The following is an 18,652-nucleotide window of genomic DNA, read 5'->3' as shown; positions in this document are numbered from 1 at the left end:
ACCCAAAAGCCCTGTGGTGAAGGATTCCTGTCCCCACCCTGACGTGCCACCCTGTGTCCACCCTCGGATGGGCACTCAGCTAATTCCAAACGTTGAGGGAAATTCTTGTCTTCAGAGAATACATTTTACCAACGAATAGCCTTTCTTCCTTCATCTCTTTATTCTCCATGAAACAGTACATACTGCTTAACAGTTGTACGTCTCACTTAAAAACAAACTTCAGAGAACTCATTGTGGCTTCTTAAAGAGAAGACATCTTAGCAAGTCTGTCTTCAACCGGTCACACCCAGGTGAGTCTGAGAACAGCCGCGCAGACGCCCTGAGCACTGGATTGCCTCTTTCTGGGCTTGTCCCTCCTGGGGCTGTGCAGACAGACTGAGTGTTTCACTTACCACCTACTGCGCCATCACACAGAGATTCGGAGCCATTCACCTCCATCCCATCTAGTGCTGCAGGAAACGGGGCAAGGATTCCGACCAGGCTCTGGGAGGACTGGGGTGGGGAGGAGTTAGCCCTTGGAGGCTCCGACACGTGGGTGGCAGGGGAGGAAAGAGGTGGGCGCATGTCGGGTGTGCCAGGGAGGAGAAGCAGCAAGATCTCCCAGAGGCCTGAGAGCGAGGCAGGAAGGAGAGTCTGGGGCCCAAGTGGGCCACAGTCTGCCTGTCACGTCACAGAGCCGTGAAGTCTGCAGGTCAGGCATGGTGAGCCCTCAGACTCTGACCAGGAGACCACTACCATCCCTGGACACCTTAGGTGGGGCGATTCGGGGGGCAGGGACTCTGTTTGGACGCTGCTATAAAAATCCGGGAGAGCGGAGAGGGCTCTGCACCTCAGCATTGGCAGGGAAAAGGATGAAAAACGTTTGCGAAGCAATCCCAGGTGTAAATAATTACCCCTGTGGGTCCCTTTCTTTAGGAATGGCCACCGCGTGCCCTGGCCGGGTGGTGCAGTTGGTTGGAGCGTCTTCCTGTGCACCCGGTTTCAGGTTCAATCCCCGGTTGGGACGGGTATGGGAGGCAACTGCTTGATGTTTCTCTCCCACATCGGTGTTCCCCTCTCTCTCTTTCTCCCTTCCTCTCTCTCAAATCAATAAATATATCCTCGGAGGAAAATTGCTTTTTTTAATTATTAAAAAAATGGCCACCTTGTGAACCCTGGCAGCTCACACCATCTCCTTCCTCTCTCTCCCCCCAGGACCAGCTGTCAGAGCCCCGCTCCCCAGCCAACGGTGACTACCGGGACACAGGGATGGTCCTCGTCAACCCCTTCTGCCAGGAGACCCTGTTTGTGGGGGGTGGCCAGGTGTCAGAGATCTGACTGCAGCAGCCCTCGCCTTGCCGTTCCCTACCTTTTGTCTCTGAATTATAAACACACAAATATATATTACGGATATAATCTTTGTGTAACCCTGACTTAATGAGAAACATGTCAGCTTTTGTTTTTCCTAAGAATTGTCAACATCTTTTTTATAAGTGTGGTTTAAAAAAAAAAACTTTACAGAATGATCCGTGGCTTTATAAAATAAAGGTATTTCTAAGCAAAGCAGTTGCATTGATTGCTTCTCTTAATAACTGTCCTTGAGCACTTGGGGGTCCCAGCAGCCCCCAGAAGGTGAGGGAATGTCACATGCATGGCCCTTGAGTGACTCTTGAAGCTCAGGTTCCTCTCGATTCCATGTGACCCCTGCCCCCACTCCTTATGCACACCGGTGAAGGGCCACCGGGGGGAGAGGATGGCCGATTTCCACACTAACCCAGGAAAGGGGACATGACACCCCGCAGCGAGGAGTGCCCTGGAGCCTCACACTGGCACCGTGACTGTTGAGGGTAATTCCGTCTGGGCAGCTGGGCAGGAGCGGCAGCCCTCCGGAATCCATGAAGGTCAGCGGGCATCTTAAGGCCACGTCCCCTAATGTCACACAGCAGGGACCTTGGCTGTGCCGACCTCGGGACTGCCTTTCCCTGGTGAAGAAAGCTCCGCTCCTGGCACATGTGTCGCGTCCTCTGCATCGCCCACGTCTGCATTCAACACTCGTGCCTTTCTCTGGGGAGGGTTTTGACGCAGACCCCACCATGAGCTTGAAGATGCTTGCCCTCTTCAAGGATCATGTGCTTATGGGGGTTCAGCTTTGCTTCCTCAAAAGGCCATCGGATTGTGCCCCTGAGGAACGTGTTCGTGTAAGAAGCCTTGAAGTGTGGAGCTGCTGTTTTCAAAATCATCCTCCTTCGATCCTATAGAAACGAGATTGCCAAAGCGGTCACTTGGGAGAAGAATCGTGATATCCCTTCTGGCACTGCAGACCCGAGTGCGGGTCAGCCGATGGACTCGCCACCAGCTCATTCCCGGTGCCCCTGCATTGCTCCCCCAGTCAGTGGGCGGCCCCCCACCCGCCCCCCGGGCTGCGACCCGCTCGGCTAGCAAGGATCAGACCCTCAGAGACAAGAGGGGCTTCCAGAGACGGCTGCTTGTCCACTGTTTCCTGATAGGTAGTGGCTGGGACAGAAAGTACTGCTTTAACATTTCCTTTCTCTAAAATAAAAATAGTTTGATAGTATATATTTTGAATATAGATGTTCTTATAGTCAGACTGGGAATTGAACTTGAATGTTGATACATATGTTTATGTTGTTGCTGTGGTCTTTTTACCATAACTTCTTTCTTCCTACATTTTCCTTCCAAAAAAAAAAAAGATGGCCTTCAGAAACGTGTGTTCTCAGTGTCGTGTGAACGTACTTAACAGGAGTTTGCTGGTTGTCTCTCTTTAAACCCTGCAGACCACAAAGAAGCAGGTTCAATGTCGCTGAGATTTGTATCCCAGTGTGCTGCTGTCTGACTTTTTATCCTCGTCATAATCTTCCTGTTAGCTGTGGCATTTACTATGTCAACGTGTGTGTGTATGTACATAGAAGGAAATCTGTTTGTAAACTAAAATTTATATATAATATATGTAATCAAAGGTACATATGTTATATATACATATGTGGATGTTTGGCTTATTTTTCCTTATCGACAGAACTCAGCTACCATGTATATATAAATAAACTTATTTTATTAGCCAGAGGATTAAGTTGCTAATGCATTTTGCATTCTTTCCGTTGTGAAAATAACTTTCAAGTCTTCCTTTAGTGCTGATACCACCTAAGGCCATCTGTATTTTTAATCCACTTTAACAGTAAAGTGTGTCTTGTGGGAAATGATGAGCTAAGAGGATTAGCAATTGATTATTTGATAAAACAAATCCTTTAAAACGTGTTAGTGATTTCTCCAAAAGAGAATCATCCCTCTTCAGGTCTTTGGACTCACTGGGGTCAGCTGGGTTTCCTCCCCTCCTCAACCCATCCCCCCTCCCAGAACTCAGGCTTCACTGAAAATAGCAAAGGGTCCGATAAGTCTGGGGCTGACCTGGCTGTGAGTGTTGGCATGCTGTAGAGGGTAGTAGTACCTGGGCAGCCTTTGCAGACAGCTCAGTAGCTTGAAGCCTTCGTTTAGCCTTGAGTGTTAGGCACATCCTGGAATTCACAAGAACACGGCTCTTCAGGACCCAGGCAGCGTCTCCCGTCTTAGCATGTTGTTGCAACACAGTCCCACGGGCGCCGCGGGCCCTGCAGGCCGCACCGGAGGAGGCGTTCCCAGCCAGAATGCCCCGTCTGAGTAAACGAGGGACACCACCAGCCTTTACTTGATGAAGTTGCTTTCTTAATCTGTTTGTCATATAACCAACATGGATATTTATAAAGTACCTTCTGTGTCATCTCAAAAAGACAAAGCAGAAGGGGAAAAAAGAGTGTGGTGTCCTAATCAGCAAGGAAGAGCACGGGGAGTATCCCAGTAGGTAGCCGGGCTTTAAACTCTGCCTGTGTGCCCTGGGGCAGATACCTGCTCTGGGCAGCGGGAGACGGGGGCCCTGGGTAAATCCCTGGGTTAGGGGTCAGAGAGGCCTCCTCATCCCAGCTCAGCTGCTTTCTGAACGTGGGACCTCGGGAAAGTCACTGCAACTGGCAGGGTCCTCATCACACAAGGGGACAATAACCCATCATAGGACACGCGATGATATTTCTGGAGCTGTACCATGAGCAGCCAAATGGCAGGACCTGTCAGCCTCACACCTGCCCCCTAAGGCTGAACTGAGAACTCAGTACAATACCGTGCAGAAACCGTGCCTGGCCCTGGGAAGGGTTCAGCACACACTTGAACTGGATGCCCTGTCCCTACTCTCCCTGGGGGGGTGTTCCCACATTGCAGGACCTGGAATAAATATCTGGCCTCCAGGTTTGGTTACTTGGTTTCTCCAGGGTAAAACTTGATTGCAGTAGCTTTTAGGTCCATTTTGTCCCCTTGGGGCTGGAAGGTCCTTTCTGAGCCTGGAGCCATGCCAACATGCTTTAGTGGATTCTGAGGACAGGGATCCAAACCCAAGGAGTGTCATCGAATCCTAACTTGGAGCACCCTTAAGGAGCTTACTGGAAAACTGTCTCTCTGTGTTCTATTAATTTTCTGGCAGATGGGCAAACAGGTGTATAGGGAACAGCTAGAGCATAATAGGTGCCCAGCATGTGTGGGACCTGAATTTGCCCAAGGTCCCTAGAGAGTCAGAGCCCAGGCCAGTGCGTGGAAAGTGAGGTCCAGAGAGGTGAAGCAATGTGGCCGAGATCACACAGCCGATGGCAGTTTTCTTGGGGAAAAGGGTGCTAGGGAGGGACCTGAGGCTGTTGCCGGGACTGAGGGGGCATGAAGGATGCAACAGGCTTGGTTTGCCTCTCTTGAGACCCAGGGGCTGCTTCCTGCCATGGCTGGTTTACGTCTGTTTCCATCCTGTTACCTGTAGGAACATGTGAGCACATCCATGTGTTCACACACACGGCACCTGGGAGGATGTAGGAAACCCTGAAATCGGCCCTGGGAACACCTAGGTTGATTGAGCCCTGGCTCAGCCGCTCTCTGCGGTTGGGATCTGAGCCTCCAGTTGACCCTTGGAATCAGGACTGCAGCAGTGAATCGTGGAGGAAAGGCTGCCTTGGATTTGGCGGCATTAAGGAAATGGGGCTGTGGAGTGGGGCTGCCTAACATCTACCGTGCCCTCTCGCAGGTAGGGAAGTACATACACCCAGAAGAGCCACACACACCCCTTACCTCCCCCACCAGCAGCAGAAAAATCTGGGAGTTTAGGCACATGACCCTGAAGAGAATGCACGAGCGCCTCTCTGCACGCAGCCCTGGACACCGCCCCGTTCTCTTTCAGCTCAGTGATGATGGAAGCTCATGGAAAACAGCAGACAAAGCAGCCCTGGGTACAGGGGAGCTTCCAGAGAGGCCCATGACTGGGCCACAGGGACGCTGGGGCTGGAAACCAAGAGCCACTGGACTCTGTAAAACCACCAGGCACAGCACAGGCAGAAGCAGCGATGAGCTCAAGGCAGGTGGTGGTGGATGAGCCCACCGATGCCGGCATGTCCCTCCAGAGGCACAGGGCATCCTTCCGAGGAACACGGTTGTTGTGTTCCCTGGGTAGCACCCCAGCCCCAAGGACCAGTGCCATAGGTGGCCCTGTCCGAGCCCCCAGGGTCTATGTAGGAATGGCCGCCAGTGGGTACACAGGTGGCCTGGTTGCCCGGGTGACCCGCCGAGCCCTGGGCATCAGCAGCGTCTTTCTGCAGGGGCTGCAGAGCTCAGGCCTGGCCATGGCACCCACTCCGAGCCTGGAGAGGGACCTCGGTGCCGTTGAGGACCTGGGGGGCTGCCTGGTGGAGTACATGGCCAAGGTGCATGCCCTTGAGCAAGCCAGCCAGGACCTGGAGGCACAGCTGCGGATGCACCTGGAGAGCAAGGCTGGGCGCTGTGAGAACTGGGGTACCCTCAGGGCCTCCTGGGCCAGCAGCTGCCAGCAGGTGAGTGCCCGGGCTGTGCCCTAGGGCTCTGCAGAGGGTGAGGGGGGATGCTGGCGGCTGCCTGTTGCACGTCTCTGGGAGGTCACTATCAGAGACCACGCGGACTGTGGCGGGGGCAGGGGTAAGTGGTCTGAGACCAGAGAGACTGACTATAACCCCTTCTACTTTCATGCTACATACACTAACGACAGCAATAACAGCAGTGACAACTGCCATTGACTGAGGTGTCCTAGCGGCCAGACCCACAGGAGTCCCTCGACACGCAGCCTCCTCTAGTGTTTAGAGCAGGGCTGTGCGGCGGCTCATTCGCTGGTCGCATGTTTCGAATGAGAAAACTGAGGCACCAAGTTATTTGGCCAAGATTAGGCAGCAAGTAGGGGATGCAGCTGAGAGTTAAACCTGGATTTTTCTGGCTCCGAAGCTCGCATTTGTCCCATCACCTGGGGCTGCCTCTGTGACCTTTGTGTCAGGAAAGGGTGTTTATAGCCACCCTCAAATGGAGTGACATCGAATGGATGGAACACTAAAAATGAGGGACAAGTGACAGAACGGTCCTGTACCCACCTATCCTCTCACTGTCCAACAGAAACACGAGCCACGTAGATAATGTCCCAGTTTCTACTGCCCACAGCAAGAAAAAGAAGTAAAAAGAAAAGGGGAAGTTAATATTGCATTATATCTTATTTAACTCAACATATTTTAAGCGCGACTCCATGTAATCAATATAACAAGTAGTAATGAGACAGTTTAGCTCCTAATAGAACTTTTCACAATGATGAAGATGCCCTGTGTCCACACTGTCTGTCCTGGCCACCACCAGCCATACACAGCTACTGAGCACTTGAAGTGTGGCTAATGAGAATGAGGAATTGAAGTTGTGTATCTCATTTGATTTTTGTTACTTTAAGTGGCCACATGTGGCTAGCGGCTGTCTTATTGGCCAGGGCAGGACGCAGAGGTTCCCTTTCTCCCTCGCTTGGTCAGGACCCGCTCTCAGGGAGGTTTCTGCAGAGCTCCCAGCCCATCCGTCACATTGGGCCTGCCGCCAGGGGCTCTGGCACTGGGGCTCCAGCCAGCACCACACAGCTCGTCTGTCTCTGTGTGGGTGGCTGCCTTCTCTCCTCCCCCCTGCCAAACATGCTGGCCTTGGGGTCCCTTGGGGCTAAAGCAGCCTCTCACCCAGCCAGGACCTGCCACCTCAGACCCCTTGCCCCCTGGGGCCCAGCACACAGCCCCCCAAGACGAGATCACAAACCTTCATGTGTGTGGCTGGGCGATGCTGAGCAGACACACTCAGGGGCTCTCCCTCCCCCTCCCCCAACCATTTCATCCCAGCATGCTGCTGCTTCACTGTCAGTCAGTGCTCAGCTGGCAGCGCAGGACTTGTCCTTCCTGCTTTGCCCTGGAGCTGAGGCTCTGCTCACACCCAGCTGGGCGGAGGGAGGGCCGGCTGAGAACAGCCTGGGCCTTAACGCCGCCAAGTCCAAGGCAGCCGCCCCTCTACGATTGACTGCAGCAGTCCCGACTCCAAACGTGCGTCCGGTAAACCACCAGCACATCCCTGCACAGGCCACATTTCAGCACCTGTGGGACAATTCCTTGCATTCTGGTACACACAGACTTTTCAGGAGAAGTCAGGCAACCCAGTTCCCAGGTCGAAAAGCGTGGCCACAGAAAACAGCAGATACTGCCTTGGTCTGGCCCCAACAGGCCACAGGGGCGTGGGCAACTCACTCAGCCTCTCTGAGTCTCAGTTCCTCGCCTGTAAAGTGGGTACAATAATGCCACGGATAGTCCAGCAAATCTGTGGGTCAATAAGTTACATGGTTCCTGCCTTCAGGTGGACTGCAGACTAGACACCGTCCAGGGAGAGCGGTGTGGCCCTGGCACCGCAGGGGAGAAGGCCAGACGCCAAGACGTTCACCCCGACACAGGTCCTTGGAGTCCCCAGTGAAGTCCATTTCCTCTTAAGTGACTATAACTGACCTCCTAGGGGTGAATACAGAGTCCTCTCTCTCTTCTCTTTCGTTTAAACAAGGACGTGAAGGTACAGTTAGACCTGTAAAACGGAGTTACTTCTGTATCACACAGCCCAGCCTTCCAGCCATATTAATATCCGTTCCGTGTCAGAGAACAAAACAAAATACTACACATTTGAGAAATAACACGTGATTTTCTTTTGTTGCTATTGCAAAACTGATTGACGCTGCCCACCCCTCCCCAGGCCTGACACGTGGCTGGGAGTCGGGCGTGCTGGCCCCTGCTCTCCCTGCCCATGTCCCCACACAGTCACCACAGTGACCTCTCAGACACGTGGGATTTGACTACACTGTGTTGCTGCCCAAAACCCTTCTGGGCTGCCCGTCACTGACTGGACACCGTGATCCATGACCCCGGGCTCGGTCCACCAGGCCCTTCTGAATGAATCCAGCTGTCTGTCTGGGCCCCACCAGTGCCCCCTGCTGCTCCTCTGTGATGCTTTCCTGCTCCTTCTATGACTTCATGGCAGCCTGCACCCACGTCCACTGCACAGCTACCCTGTTGTCCCGTGGTCATTTGCATGTCCACCCTTCACATGCTGAGCCCACTCAGGCAAAGACAGATTGTCCTGCACAGGGAGGGGACTGAAAAGGACACAAACTGAGGGTCAGGTGAACTGACTTTTGGGTGTTGGCTCTGCCACCCATAGCTGGGTGACTTAAGGTCAGGTACTTAACTTCTCTGGACCTGTTCCCTCGGGTGTGATTTGGAGATCACTGTATCTCTTTTGCAGAATGGTTAGGGGGGTAGCTGAGTGCAATGCACCTGTAAAATCAGTGACTAACAGCTTAGGAAGACCATGTCCTTCCTGGCATTACAGGCACCTAGAGCCACGTACACGGTCGATGCTCAACCAGGAGCTGATCTTCCTTCAAATCCTGGTTCTGCCACCGACTCAGACCAAGCACCCTTCTGCCCCATGTCTTCCTTTCCCCTTCTTCAAAATGCATGATCACCCCCCAGCGCCACTGTGAGCAGGAAATGAAGTAAGGTGCAGAAAGGGGCTGCAGGAACCGTGAGCTGTTGTGCGCGTGCAAACAGGCCGTCCCCTGGGCTTGACCTCTGACCAAGGACTGGCTGCTGGAGGCCACAGCCCACCTTCAGGGCCTCCACCCCTAATGGTGTCCTCCTCCCAGTGGCCGCAGGGACACAGCTCCCTCCTCCGCCCTATCCGTCCCGAGATGGCAGGCCGCACTTCTGGCTACTCAGAAACAACGCCCCTCCCCCCAGGGAGTGAGGCCCACTGCCTTCTTAGGCCTTGTCACGGAGCCCTAGACCCCCAGCCAGCCAGGCCCCCCGTGCTGCAGGGGTCAGGAAACCAGTCCTTGGGGTGGGGGGACTTCTCCCTCGTCACCCACTATGTACCTGTGAGAGCCTTGGAAGAACTGGGGTCAGGGTCAAGGTCAGCTTCACAGGCATGTGACCGCTACAGTCCTTTAGGGTACAGTACTCAGAGGGCTGAACTTGGAATTTAAGGCTCTGCAGTTGCCATCTTGAAATTTTTAATGGCTTCATGTTTGACTTTGTGTTCTGTAAGTGAAGTCGATGGGACAATGGAGTGTGTCCGTGTGTAAGGGACTTGGAGCCGCAGCTCAGACGGGCCCCACCTCCTGCTCCCATACCACAGGGCTGAAATCAGCAAAGCCCAGGCTGTGGGAAACAATAGGACTCAACCAACCCAATCTTTTCAACAAGTAACAGTTACAAGGGGGGGAAAGAGATGGAGTGGAGAAAACTACAAATTGAAAGAGACTAAGTTGACATACTGACCCTTTGACATGGACTTTGTTTGAACCATATTCAAACAGTTAAAAAAAACAGATTAAACATGAGGAAAGATGAACTGTGCATTTAATGATATTGGGGAATTATTATTAACTTTTAGGTGCGGTAATGGTTCTGAAGGTATGTGCTTCTGTAAAGTATCTTTACAATTTAGCAATACACACTGAAATATCTGAAAAAGAACTAATACAGTACCTAGGATTTGTTCAAACTAATCTGAGGCCAAGGAGAAAATTGAGAGGTTTAGGTGAAATACAATAGGCCTTGGCTGACGGCCCTGGAAGCCAGCTGACAGGTATATGGGAACGCATTACCCCATTCTCTCCATCTGTATAAGTTTGAACTTTTTGTAACAAAAATGAAGATAGAATTTCTACCTCATAGGGTTGGTCCATTATTTGCATATAATGAAATGATGTAAGTAAATTTCTGGGGGCCTAATCAATGCCCAGTTCAAGGCTGTGGAATAACAGTGGAGATACAGACATGAAATGAGCGGTAAAGTGACAGTGTTTCCACACGAGCATTCACGAGCCGCTCGACCCACACGTGCAGCGGGGGTTTAGGAAAGAAGTGAGGCCTCGCCTGGTCCTGAGCAAGGCCCAGGAGGTGGAGGCTACCCGTGGAACACCAAGACCATGCCAGGAGATGGCCCTTCTGCCCAGCATGGACAAAGGCTGGGAGTCGGGACAGGGCGTGACCCGCTGCGAGGTGGTCTTCGTGTTGGGCAGAGACGTCCCAGCTGTCTGGGAGAAATTTTACACTGGCCACTTGTTAAAATTGGCGAGACGGACTTTATTCAGGCTACTGTGGTAACAGAGAGAGACTGAGTTCAGAGCTGAGCTCGAGTGCGTAGAACCAAAGGCTTTTGAAACACAGGGGAGGGCTAAAAAAGAAACTTCTGAAGGAGGCTAAGAGGGGGCTGGTTTGTGTGACTGGGCCATCTGTGTTTGTTTAGCGGAGCTTATACAAGGAGAAACACTCTTCGCACGTCCTCTGACAGGAGCAGCTTGACACTAGACGCCCACCCCAGCTAGCATCGTGCCCCCGCCAGGAACTGGGCGACAGGGGAGCTTCCGTGCAGATGTCTGCATCTCACAGCCCGGCTCCCGGTCCCTGAGGAAGCACTCTGGGTCGCAGGAGACCTATCGCAAAGAGGCAGAGGAAGGATGTACAATCCCAAGTTTCCTGGAGTAATTGTCTAAGAACAGGGATGTCAGGGGCCCCATGCAGGTTCTGACTGGAATAAACAGTAAATTCTTTGGGCAGCTTGGGCTTTCTCCGGCAGGCGTTATAAGGGGCTGGGGCCATCCAGGGCCCTGGTCTGCGGCTGACAGAAGCCAGGCCAGAGTTCAGGCAGGCCCCCGAGTGTGGGGGGCTGGATGGGTCGTTTATGCCAAGAGTTTTGTGGTTCTCGCCACTGAGCGCCAAGTGGCCCCAGGTCACTGCCTGTCCCCACCGCCTCTCTGCTCTGAGAGTATGTCACAGCACCCCACAGGCGGCCACCAAACGGGTGGGCCTTGAAGTCTGTACACAGGGCCAAGCAGCTCAGGTTTCCGATCGGAACCCTGAAGTGAGGGACAGAGAATTGCTTTAAAATCCCCACTTCTCTAATATCTCAGAGGTGAAGGTGTGGGACCCACCTGCGGGTCTGAGAGAGCTAAAGTACTTGGCAGAATCCCGGCAGAACCCTCGGCTGCCGTAAGGCCAGAACAGGGAAGCTCGTCCTACGCCGATGTGGGGCCAGCACCAATGCGTACTTCTGAGTGAACAATGGGCTGCAAAACCCCATCTGTGCTCTGCTGCTACTTGTGCCGTCTTACTTGCTCATGCACTCATTGGTGGCTTCCCGTACGTGCCCTGACTGGGGATCAAACCCACAACCCTGGCGTACTGGGACAACCTTCCAGCCAAGTGAGCCACCCGGCCAGGGCTGCCACTCGCGTTGTTTTAACAGAGGAGGGAGGGTCAGCCGTCTAGACCCACAGCCGTCTAGACCCACAGCCTGGGGAACGGCCTTGCTTCTAGTGCGAGGGCAGGGGGACTGGGCCTGAGGTTTACTTTGGGCTATGCCCTTTTTTCTGGGGAGGGGGGCACTGTTAAGATGATTTACCTTTCAACAAAAATGAAGTAATAAATGAAACTCCTGCCAGCAGCTTGTTACATGGGGGAGGGGAGGCCGGGGTTGGTGGTCCAGCCAGGTCCGGCAGGGGGCAGGGGGCCAAGCGAAGCCCAGGTCCTCACAGAAGCACAGAACCTGTCTGCGGAGAGAACACTCACTCAGCGGCCTCGTCTAAAAAAAACAAAAAAAACCCAAAAAACCCCAAAAAACAGGAAAGGAAACCAAAATTGAATATGCATATAAAAGAGTAATAGGAAAGACCTTCTAATGGGCTACACTCTCCGGAAGAACTAAATTAAAACTCAATCCTAGCAGCTGGTGCGAATGTCGGGATGAACGTGGCGGCTCTTTACACGGAATTAGGGAAGGAATTGGCTGAACTAAGCGGAACGTCAGCCGGGGGCCCCGCATTCCCCCAGAGGGTTTGTGCTGATCCACCGAAGTGGAGGACCCAATTTAGGAAAATGAAACCTAGTTCACCGTCCGTCTGGCTGGGGAAAAGCACAGAAAGACTCATTTATCTGGCTGCAGACGGGCTAGCAGCGCTGACTGTCACAAATGCATTATTCAGCAGAAACGAGGAGCGATTTCAGCTGTTATCGGTGGGTAATGAAAAGCCGTGCGCAAGGAGTGGAAAACTCCATCCCCAAAATGCCCTGCTATTGAAAAACAACTTGTAATTTGTAGTTATTTATTTCAAGGACCAGTGAGTAATCATTGAAATAAGTCTTAGGGGAAATACTACAACATGGAGAAAGAAAGAGAGTTAGAAAACACCCTCTCCCACCTCCAGCAGCCTCCAGGCGAAGCTATACGGGAGGCAAAGTGCCTGACTTCTAACTGCCCACACTTGTCATCCCAGCCCCAGCACCTGTCGCCCTTCCCCTGGCCCCTCCCCAGCCCCTCCTTCTGGCTGGGCTGCCCAGGCTTCCAGGCATCATCCTGGCCTTTGACTGCGCTGCATCTTCATCGTCTTCATTCCCACCGGTCCCGGTAAGAACCCATTCCTCAGGGCTGCTCCCCACCAACTCCGAAAAGGAAGGTTATTAACTTAAGGGAATAGGTGTGTTTAGCTGCGTAATGAAAGTGGAAACTGCTGTCTCGCGGGTCCTGGGTCGTTGGGAGGAGTAATGAGACGAGAAAATGAAGCTCCTGGGGCATCGCTGGAGTCCGCTGCCTGTCTCTCTAAGGAGCATCACCTGCAAATTGAATTGCCCCTTCAGTGTTTCTGACCCCCTGCAGGTGCCTAGCAGCACCCGGGGCACCCAGGGTGGGGTCTGCACCCCAAGGCCAGCCCTGCCTGGCACTGACTCCAGTGCGCAGCCCTGGGCAGGCTCCTGAATTCCTGGATGGTTTGCCCAGACCGCAGCCACCCCCTGGAGGGGCACAAGTGCTCTGCGGGCTCTATGGGTTCCCCTCCCGTGTCCCCTAACAAAATCACATGCTTGGGTAATAAGACTAAAGCGTCCACACTTTTCACTACGACCTGCAGGCTTCAGAGGCTGAGTTTTGACAGGAAGTTCTACTCCCTGTATCACCTGATCCTCTCAGCAATGTGTGCGTCCCCAGGGGCTGGGCTTGTGCCCCCTGGATTAGTCTGCCTGGGCTGCTGTAAGGACGCGTCACAGGCCGAGTGGCTCAAACAACAGGAATTTGTTTTCTCACAGTCCTGGAGCCTGGAGGTCCGAGACAGGATGTCGGCAGGGTTGTTTCTGCTGCGGCCTCTCTTCGGGGCATTTAGATGGTCGTCTTCCTGCTGTGGCCACACATCTTCTCCCCTTTAGACATGTGTCCACATTTCCTCTTCTCACGGGACGCCCTTGTGGCACCGTCTTAACAGCCTCGTTAAAGACCCCGTCTCCAAACACAGTCACACACTGAGGTGCTGCGGGTTAGGGCTTCACCACAGGAATCTGGGGGGGACACAGTTCAGCCCGTAACACCCATTTTATAGGTGAAGAAACCGAGGCCCACAGAGGCGGAGTTCCTCACGGAGTCAGGGTCCCAGCCAGGACCAGTTCAGCATTGTGTCTGCCCCCGAACACTATTAAAAGCCTCCTGCTAAACTCGCTGTATGACCAGTGTCAGTCCCGTCTCCAGCCCCAGGCCCCAAAGGGTCAGTGGGTTTACATACACTGTGAGGGCCCCCGGATACGAGTTACAAGTAGAGTCAGCCAAGGCCGTTCTCTATGAGGACTTGAAACTCTGCGCTATGCCTCCTGTGTCTCCTCTCCTCTGCCTCTTTTAGCTTGGAGGAAATTGTCAGAAGCCGTGATTGATCCTCACCCAAGCTCACGGACCCTGGGACTAGTAACCACGACACAGGACGCTAGAACTGGGACTTGAAAGTTGAATAGCTTTGCAGCCCCTCGGGCATTTCCATCTTCCTTTCTCGGGGATTTTAACACTCAGAAGAATGTGCCGAGCAACGGGCCCGGGGGTAGGATGTCTTATCTGAGCAGCATTTAGGGGCCCCCCTGAGGCACAGCCCTCCACCACAGGAGTGGGCACCGCATCGTTGTGAGGTGGCCTTCCCCTAAAACCCACAGTCTTTGCCAGAGATCTGTGTCCCCTGAAGGGTGATGTGCCCACCTGCCACCGTCACTTTGTTCCACGACTACTGGAAGAGCTGAGCGTTCCTGGTAGGAGGTGGGAGGGATCCCCAACACCAACCGCCATGGGCCCTGGGTCTGCGGGCAAGGCGTGCGCCGGTGGGAGCCAGGCAGACAGTGAGAGCACACTGATAGGGGGCAAATCGAGGTTTGCTCACCCACTACAGTGGGAGAGAAACACACTCGGGTACCTGGGACAGCTCAGGAAGAGTTGGGAGGGGCCAGTATGAGGTTTGGGGGAAAGTTTAAGAGCAAGGCCTTGTTCTGCATTTGATGCCCTCAGGGATTGGGGGCCGTGGGACGACTGGCCATCCCAGACTTCACCCAGGAGACGGGAGGAACGGGGAGGACAGAGCTGCCAAGAGCAGCCACCCGCCACCTGTGCTGGCTGGAGGGGGAGTGCCGATTTCGATGGTTGCAGAGCATCCTTGCTGCTCTGTTCTGATAGGATCACAGTGTGGTCTTGCTTCTGTCCCTTCCCACCAGGATCACGGAGTGACCCTGCCTGGCTACCACTGACACTCTATGAGCGTTCCTAAGCAGGTAGTGCACTGTGGCCTCCCTGCCAGCTCCCTGACCCCTCATGCTCAGCTTGGGAGGCAGGACTAGGGGGCAGAGCTGGCTGGGAGGGGTCTCTGGCCTCACACACATCTTCGCAGGACCGGCGAGGCCAGGGGCTGAGTGCAGTTTCTTGGGCAGTGCTCAGCTTTTGAAGGCCGGGCCCACTCTGTGTCCTGGAAATGCCAAGCAGGAGGTATCTCTGGGCCCAGGCTCCTGCCTGTCTCGCTCTTCTCCCCCCTTGGATGTCTGTCTCGGGGGGCATGCCCCTAGGCTGTGAGAGAGACCGGGACGGTGGTTCACACAGAGCCCACCTGCATCCTTTACCCACTTTATCCTGGATGAAGTCCAGGCCCAGCTCCATCCGAACCAGAAGTGAGGCCCTGGCCTGGTCACTGACCCCTAAGAGTGAGTTTCCTTACCTCTAAGTTGAGTGAGAATGATCCCTTTCCCCAGGATTGTTGTGAGGACTCTGAGAGACAGTGCGAGTGACCTCGAAGGTCAGCTTCAGGAAGGCAGGAACCTAGGCTGTCTCCCTCCCTGCTCTTTCTCTCGCACCCTGCGCAATGCCTGGCGCTCAGCAGATGCACAACAAATATTGATTAAATCTACAAACAGAAGTGCCCAGGAAAATAATCAATAAGAGAGAATGCTGTTCTTTTCCTAGGGCTGCCACAACAAAATACCACAAAGTGGGTGGCTTAAGAAAACTGAAATTTATTTTCTCCCCCTTCTGGAGGCTGGAAGTCCAAGGTCAAGGTGTCTGCAGGGCTGATTACTTCTGAGGGCTCTGAGGGAGAACCCGTTTCATGCCTCCCTCCCTTCTGCCTGCTGGTGGCGGCCGGCCATCCTGGTCATTCCTTGGCTTGTGAACACATTGCATTACTCCACTCTCTGCCTTTATTCTCCCTGTGTGTCTGTGTCCAAATTTCCCTCGTCAAAGGACACCCGTCACACTGGACTAGGGCCACCCTCATGACCTCATCCTCACTGATTATATGTACAAAGGCATGGTTCCCAATAAGGTCATGTTCACAGATATTCACTGGGGTCTAGGACTTCAGCATATCTTTGGGGTGGCACACAATTCAGCCCACAACAGTAGCTATTGTTTTCCACAGGGCAGTCCTGATTTCCAACATGTTGTCCTGCCTGCTCAAATCTCATTCTGAAAGGTTCCAGAAATACCGGTATTTCTGCACCTAATCCACTTCACCCTTGCTTCGTTTGCCCTTGAACTCAGATCCCAAATGCTGTCAGACCACACAGAGCTTGGGGGTCAGAAAGGAAAGCCACGGCACAGGGAGCACAGAGAGTCCTGTGGACAGAGAAACACGGTGTCACTGAGTGGCTGCATGACCTTAGGCAAGTCACCCCGCCTCTTTCATCTTCAGTCTCCTGGACTGTTAGGTGACTGGATTGGATCAGACTGACACCCCCCTGCAGGTGCGCAGGGGCTAGGCAGACTCCCTTTCATCACTCTGGCGGCGGCAGCGAGCAGGTGGTCACTTCACTGTGCCCTTCACAGACGGGAGAGACCAAGTGCAGCTGCTCCCGGGTCTGTCTTCACTCTGGCTGCTAACTGTCTGTGTGCCTGAGGCAATTCTCTTCGCCTCCAGGCTCCTCGGCCGTAAAATGAGAGGGTGGAACTCTCTGATCTCCCAAGCCTCAGGCCCTGGACTTTTCTGTCACAGCTCCTCATTATCTCCTAAAGAGAAGCAGCAGTCCTCTGGTGAGCCATGGTCCCCAGTCCTTTGTGGCTCAGCTGGTTGGCTGACTGCCAACGAGAACATTCAGTTTCAGTAATCTGCCACCTCCTTCATTTCCGAGGGCCAGGTGGTAGCCTGTGCCCCAACGTTGATGAAACAGCAGTTTAATTAACCATCCTTCCCCTCAAGCCCCTCACACACACACACACACACACCCACACCCACACCCACACACACACACACCCCTGCCAGAATATATCCCAGGTCTTGCCAAATGGCAGTGAAGGGAGAAATTGGCTAGACGGGGCGTTTACTGAAAGAGAGCAAAGCTCACACCTGATCCAGGATCACAAAAACCCAGAATAAGTTAAACCAACGAACAGCTGGAATTGCCAGCTTGAATAGCCCCCAGCATTATGTCTGACCTAAAACCGTGCTGGGTGCAAGCGAGCCTCCCTTCCCATGCTTGCCATCATCACGGCCCCCATCACCCACCCCATCACCCACCACGGTTGTCCTGGGTCTGTGCATTACAGTGAGGACCCCCAAGAACAGAGGTGCAGTCTGGTCCTTCCTGAACCTCACACCCAGCACAAAGAGAGGAAGGAGGGGGTGGAGGGAGGGAGGGAAGGAGGGAAGGTCACAGTGAGTAATGGTACAAGCTCTAGTGGAGTCCAAAAGAACTGAATTCAGATTCTGGCTTTGCCGTTGGCCAACCTTGGGACCTAAAACAAATGCCTTAATCTCTCTGGATTTCAGCGCTCGCATCTGACAAATAAGGATAATAGTATTTGCCCCCACAGGATCGCTGTGGGAATCAAATCCAATCATTCACTTAGAGCGTGTAGCAGGTGTCTCCCGCGGTCAGCACTCAATAAACTGTGGCAGTAATTTCTGTTGTTGTTTGTAGTAGTTGAAATGGTAACTCTGGATTACACGGCCCTCCTGCTACCGTCTGCCCAGGCATCTCTGCAGGGAGAAGGAATGAGCACTTGCACAGGGACAATAAGGGGCGGGCCCTTGGTTTGTCAGAAGCATCCCACTTTGAGGCAGAAACCCAAAAGTGGCCTCCCAGCAAAATCAGAGTGGCAGGGGACACCCTTGGATATGGGAGAGTCCCAGGCCACTGCCTCTGATCCAGTTCTTTTGGCAAGTGGCGCCACCTTCTGGCTTCTCTGGGAACTGTCTGACACGCTTACCCAGCTGCAAAATGTTATTGTGTCAAGTCTGGGTGCCTATAATTATCCCTTCACTGGGAAGCTGCCCTGATCCTGAGGGCCCAGCCACACAATTCATGCCGCCCTGCAGTCACTGCCTTCATGTCAGAATTTCCACGACAGCTTCCAATTTCCTGGATTATAAAGAGAGCCTAAAATTTCACTCCACGCTGAGACTTTGCATATATTAGCCAGCAAATCTTTCTTCTCTCCTGCTTCCATTTGTGATGGAAGAAACCAACCCCTTCTTTTTCTTTTTCTTTTTTTTTTTGTTTGAGTTGCATTTTCTGTGGCTTTGGGTTTTAGGTCAGAGCTTGAGTGTGGAGTCAGGGGCCGTGAGCTCCACCCAGTCTCGGGTCACCGGGTACTTTGACCAGGTCCCTAGTATCTCCTGTCTACCACCATGGCCCCCTCCTGGTCCTTTTGAAGCTTAAAGGAGAATAACACGCTCTGGCCCATTGGCTCAGTTGGTTGTAGCGTCGTCCTGTACACCAAAAGGTGACAGGTTCAATCCCCCATTGGGGAGTGTGCGCAGGAGGCGACCTATAGTTGTTCTCACATCGATGTTTCCCCTCTCTCTCTCCCCTCTCCCTTCCTCTCTCTCTAAAATAAATAAACATTATCAGGTGAGGACTTTTTTAAAAAAGGAGACTAACACGAGAGGGAAAAGGCTTCATCAGTGTCAGAGATTAGGCTGCGGCTCCTCCGTCTATGTGTGTAATTA

At 53.3% G+C, this 18,652-nt stretch overlaps 2 protein-coding genes across 10 annotated transcripts in view; both read left to right on the top strand.

Moving 5' to 3' along the window:
- The window catches only part of TMEM108 (transmembrane protein 108), a 295,171-nt gene extending 292,163 nt beyond the window's left edge, over positions 1-3,008 (top strand). For all 8 annotated transcript variants that reach the window (XM_053930238.1, XM_045200103.2, XM_045200105.2 and 5 more), the window contains one exon: positions 1,195-3,008. In XM_053930238.1, coding sequence (XP_053786213.1) covers positions 1,195-1,317 — 123 coding nt within the window. In that variant the 3' untranslated portion in view covers positions 1,318-3,008. The remainder of the gene's footprint in view (positions 1-1,194) is intronic.
- A 2,272-nt stretch (positions 3,009-5,280) lies between these two features.
- BFSP2 (beaded filament structural protein 2) overlaps positions 5,281-18,652 on the top strand; it is a 60,555-nt gene continuing 47,183 nt past the window's right edge. For both annotated transcript variants that reach the window (XM_045199957.2, XM_045199956.2), the window contains exon 1: positions 5,281-5,885. In XM_045199957.2, coding sequence (XP_045055892.2) covers positions 5,403-5,885 — 483 coding nt within the window. In that variant the 5' untranslated portion in view covers positions 5,281-5,402. The remainder of the gene's footprint in view (positions 5,886-18,652) is intronic.

This window comes from Desmodus rotundus, chromosome 8, assembly GCF_022682495.2.
Source record: "Desmodus rotundus isolate HL8 chromosome 8, HLdesRot8A.1, whole genome shotgun sequence".
NCBI lineage: Eukaryota > Metazoa > Chordata > Mammalia > Chiroptera > Phyllostomidae > Desmodus > Desmodus rotundus.
This window is presented reverse-complemented; position numbering and strand designations above follow the sequence as displayed.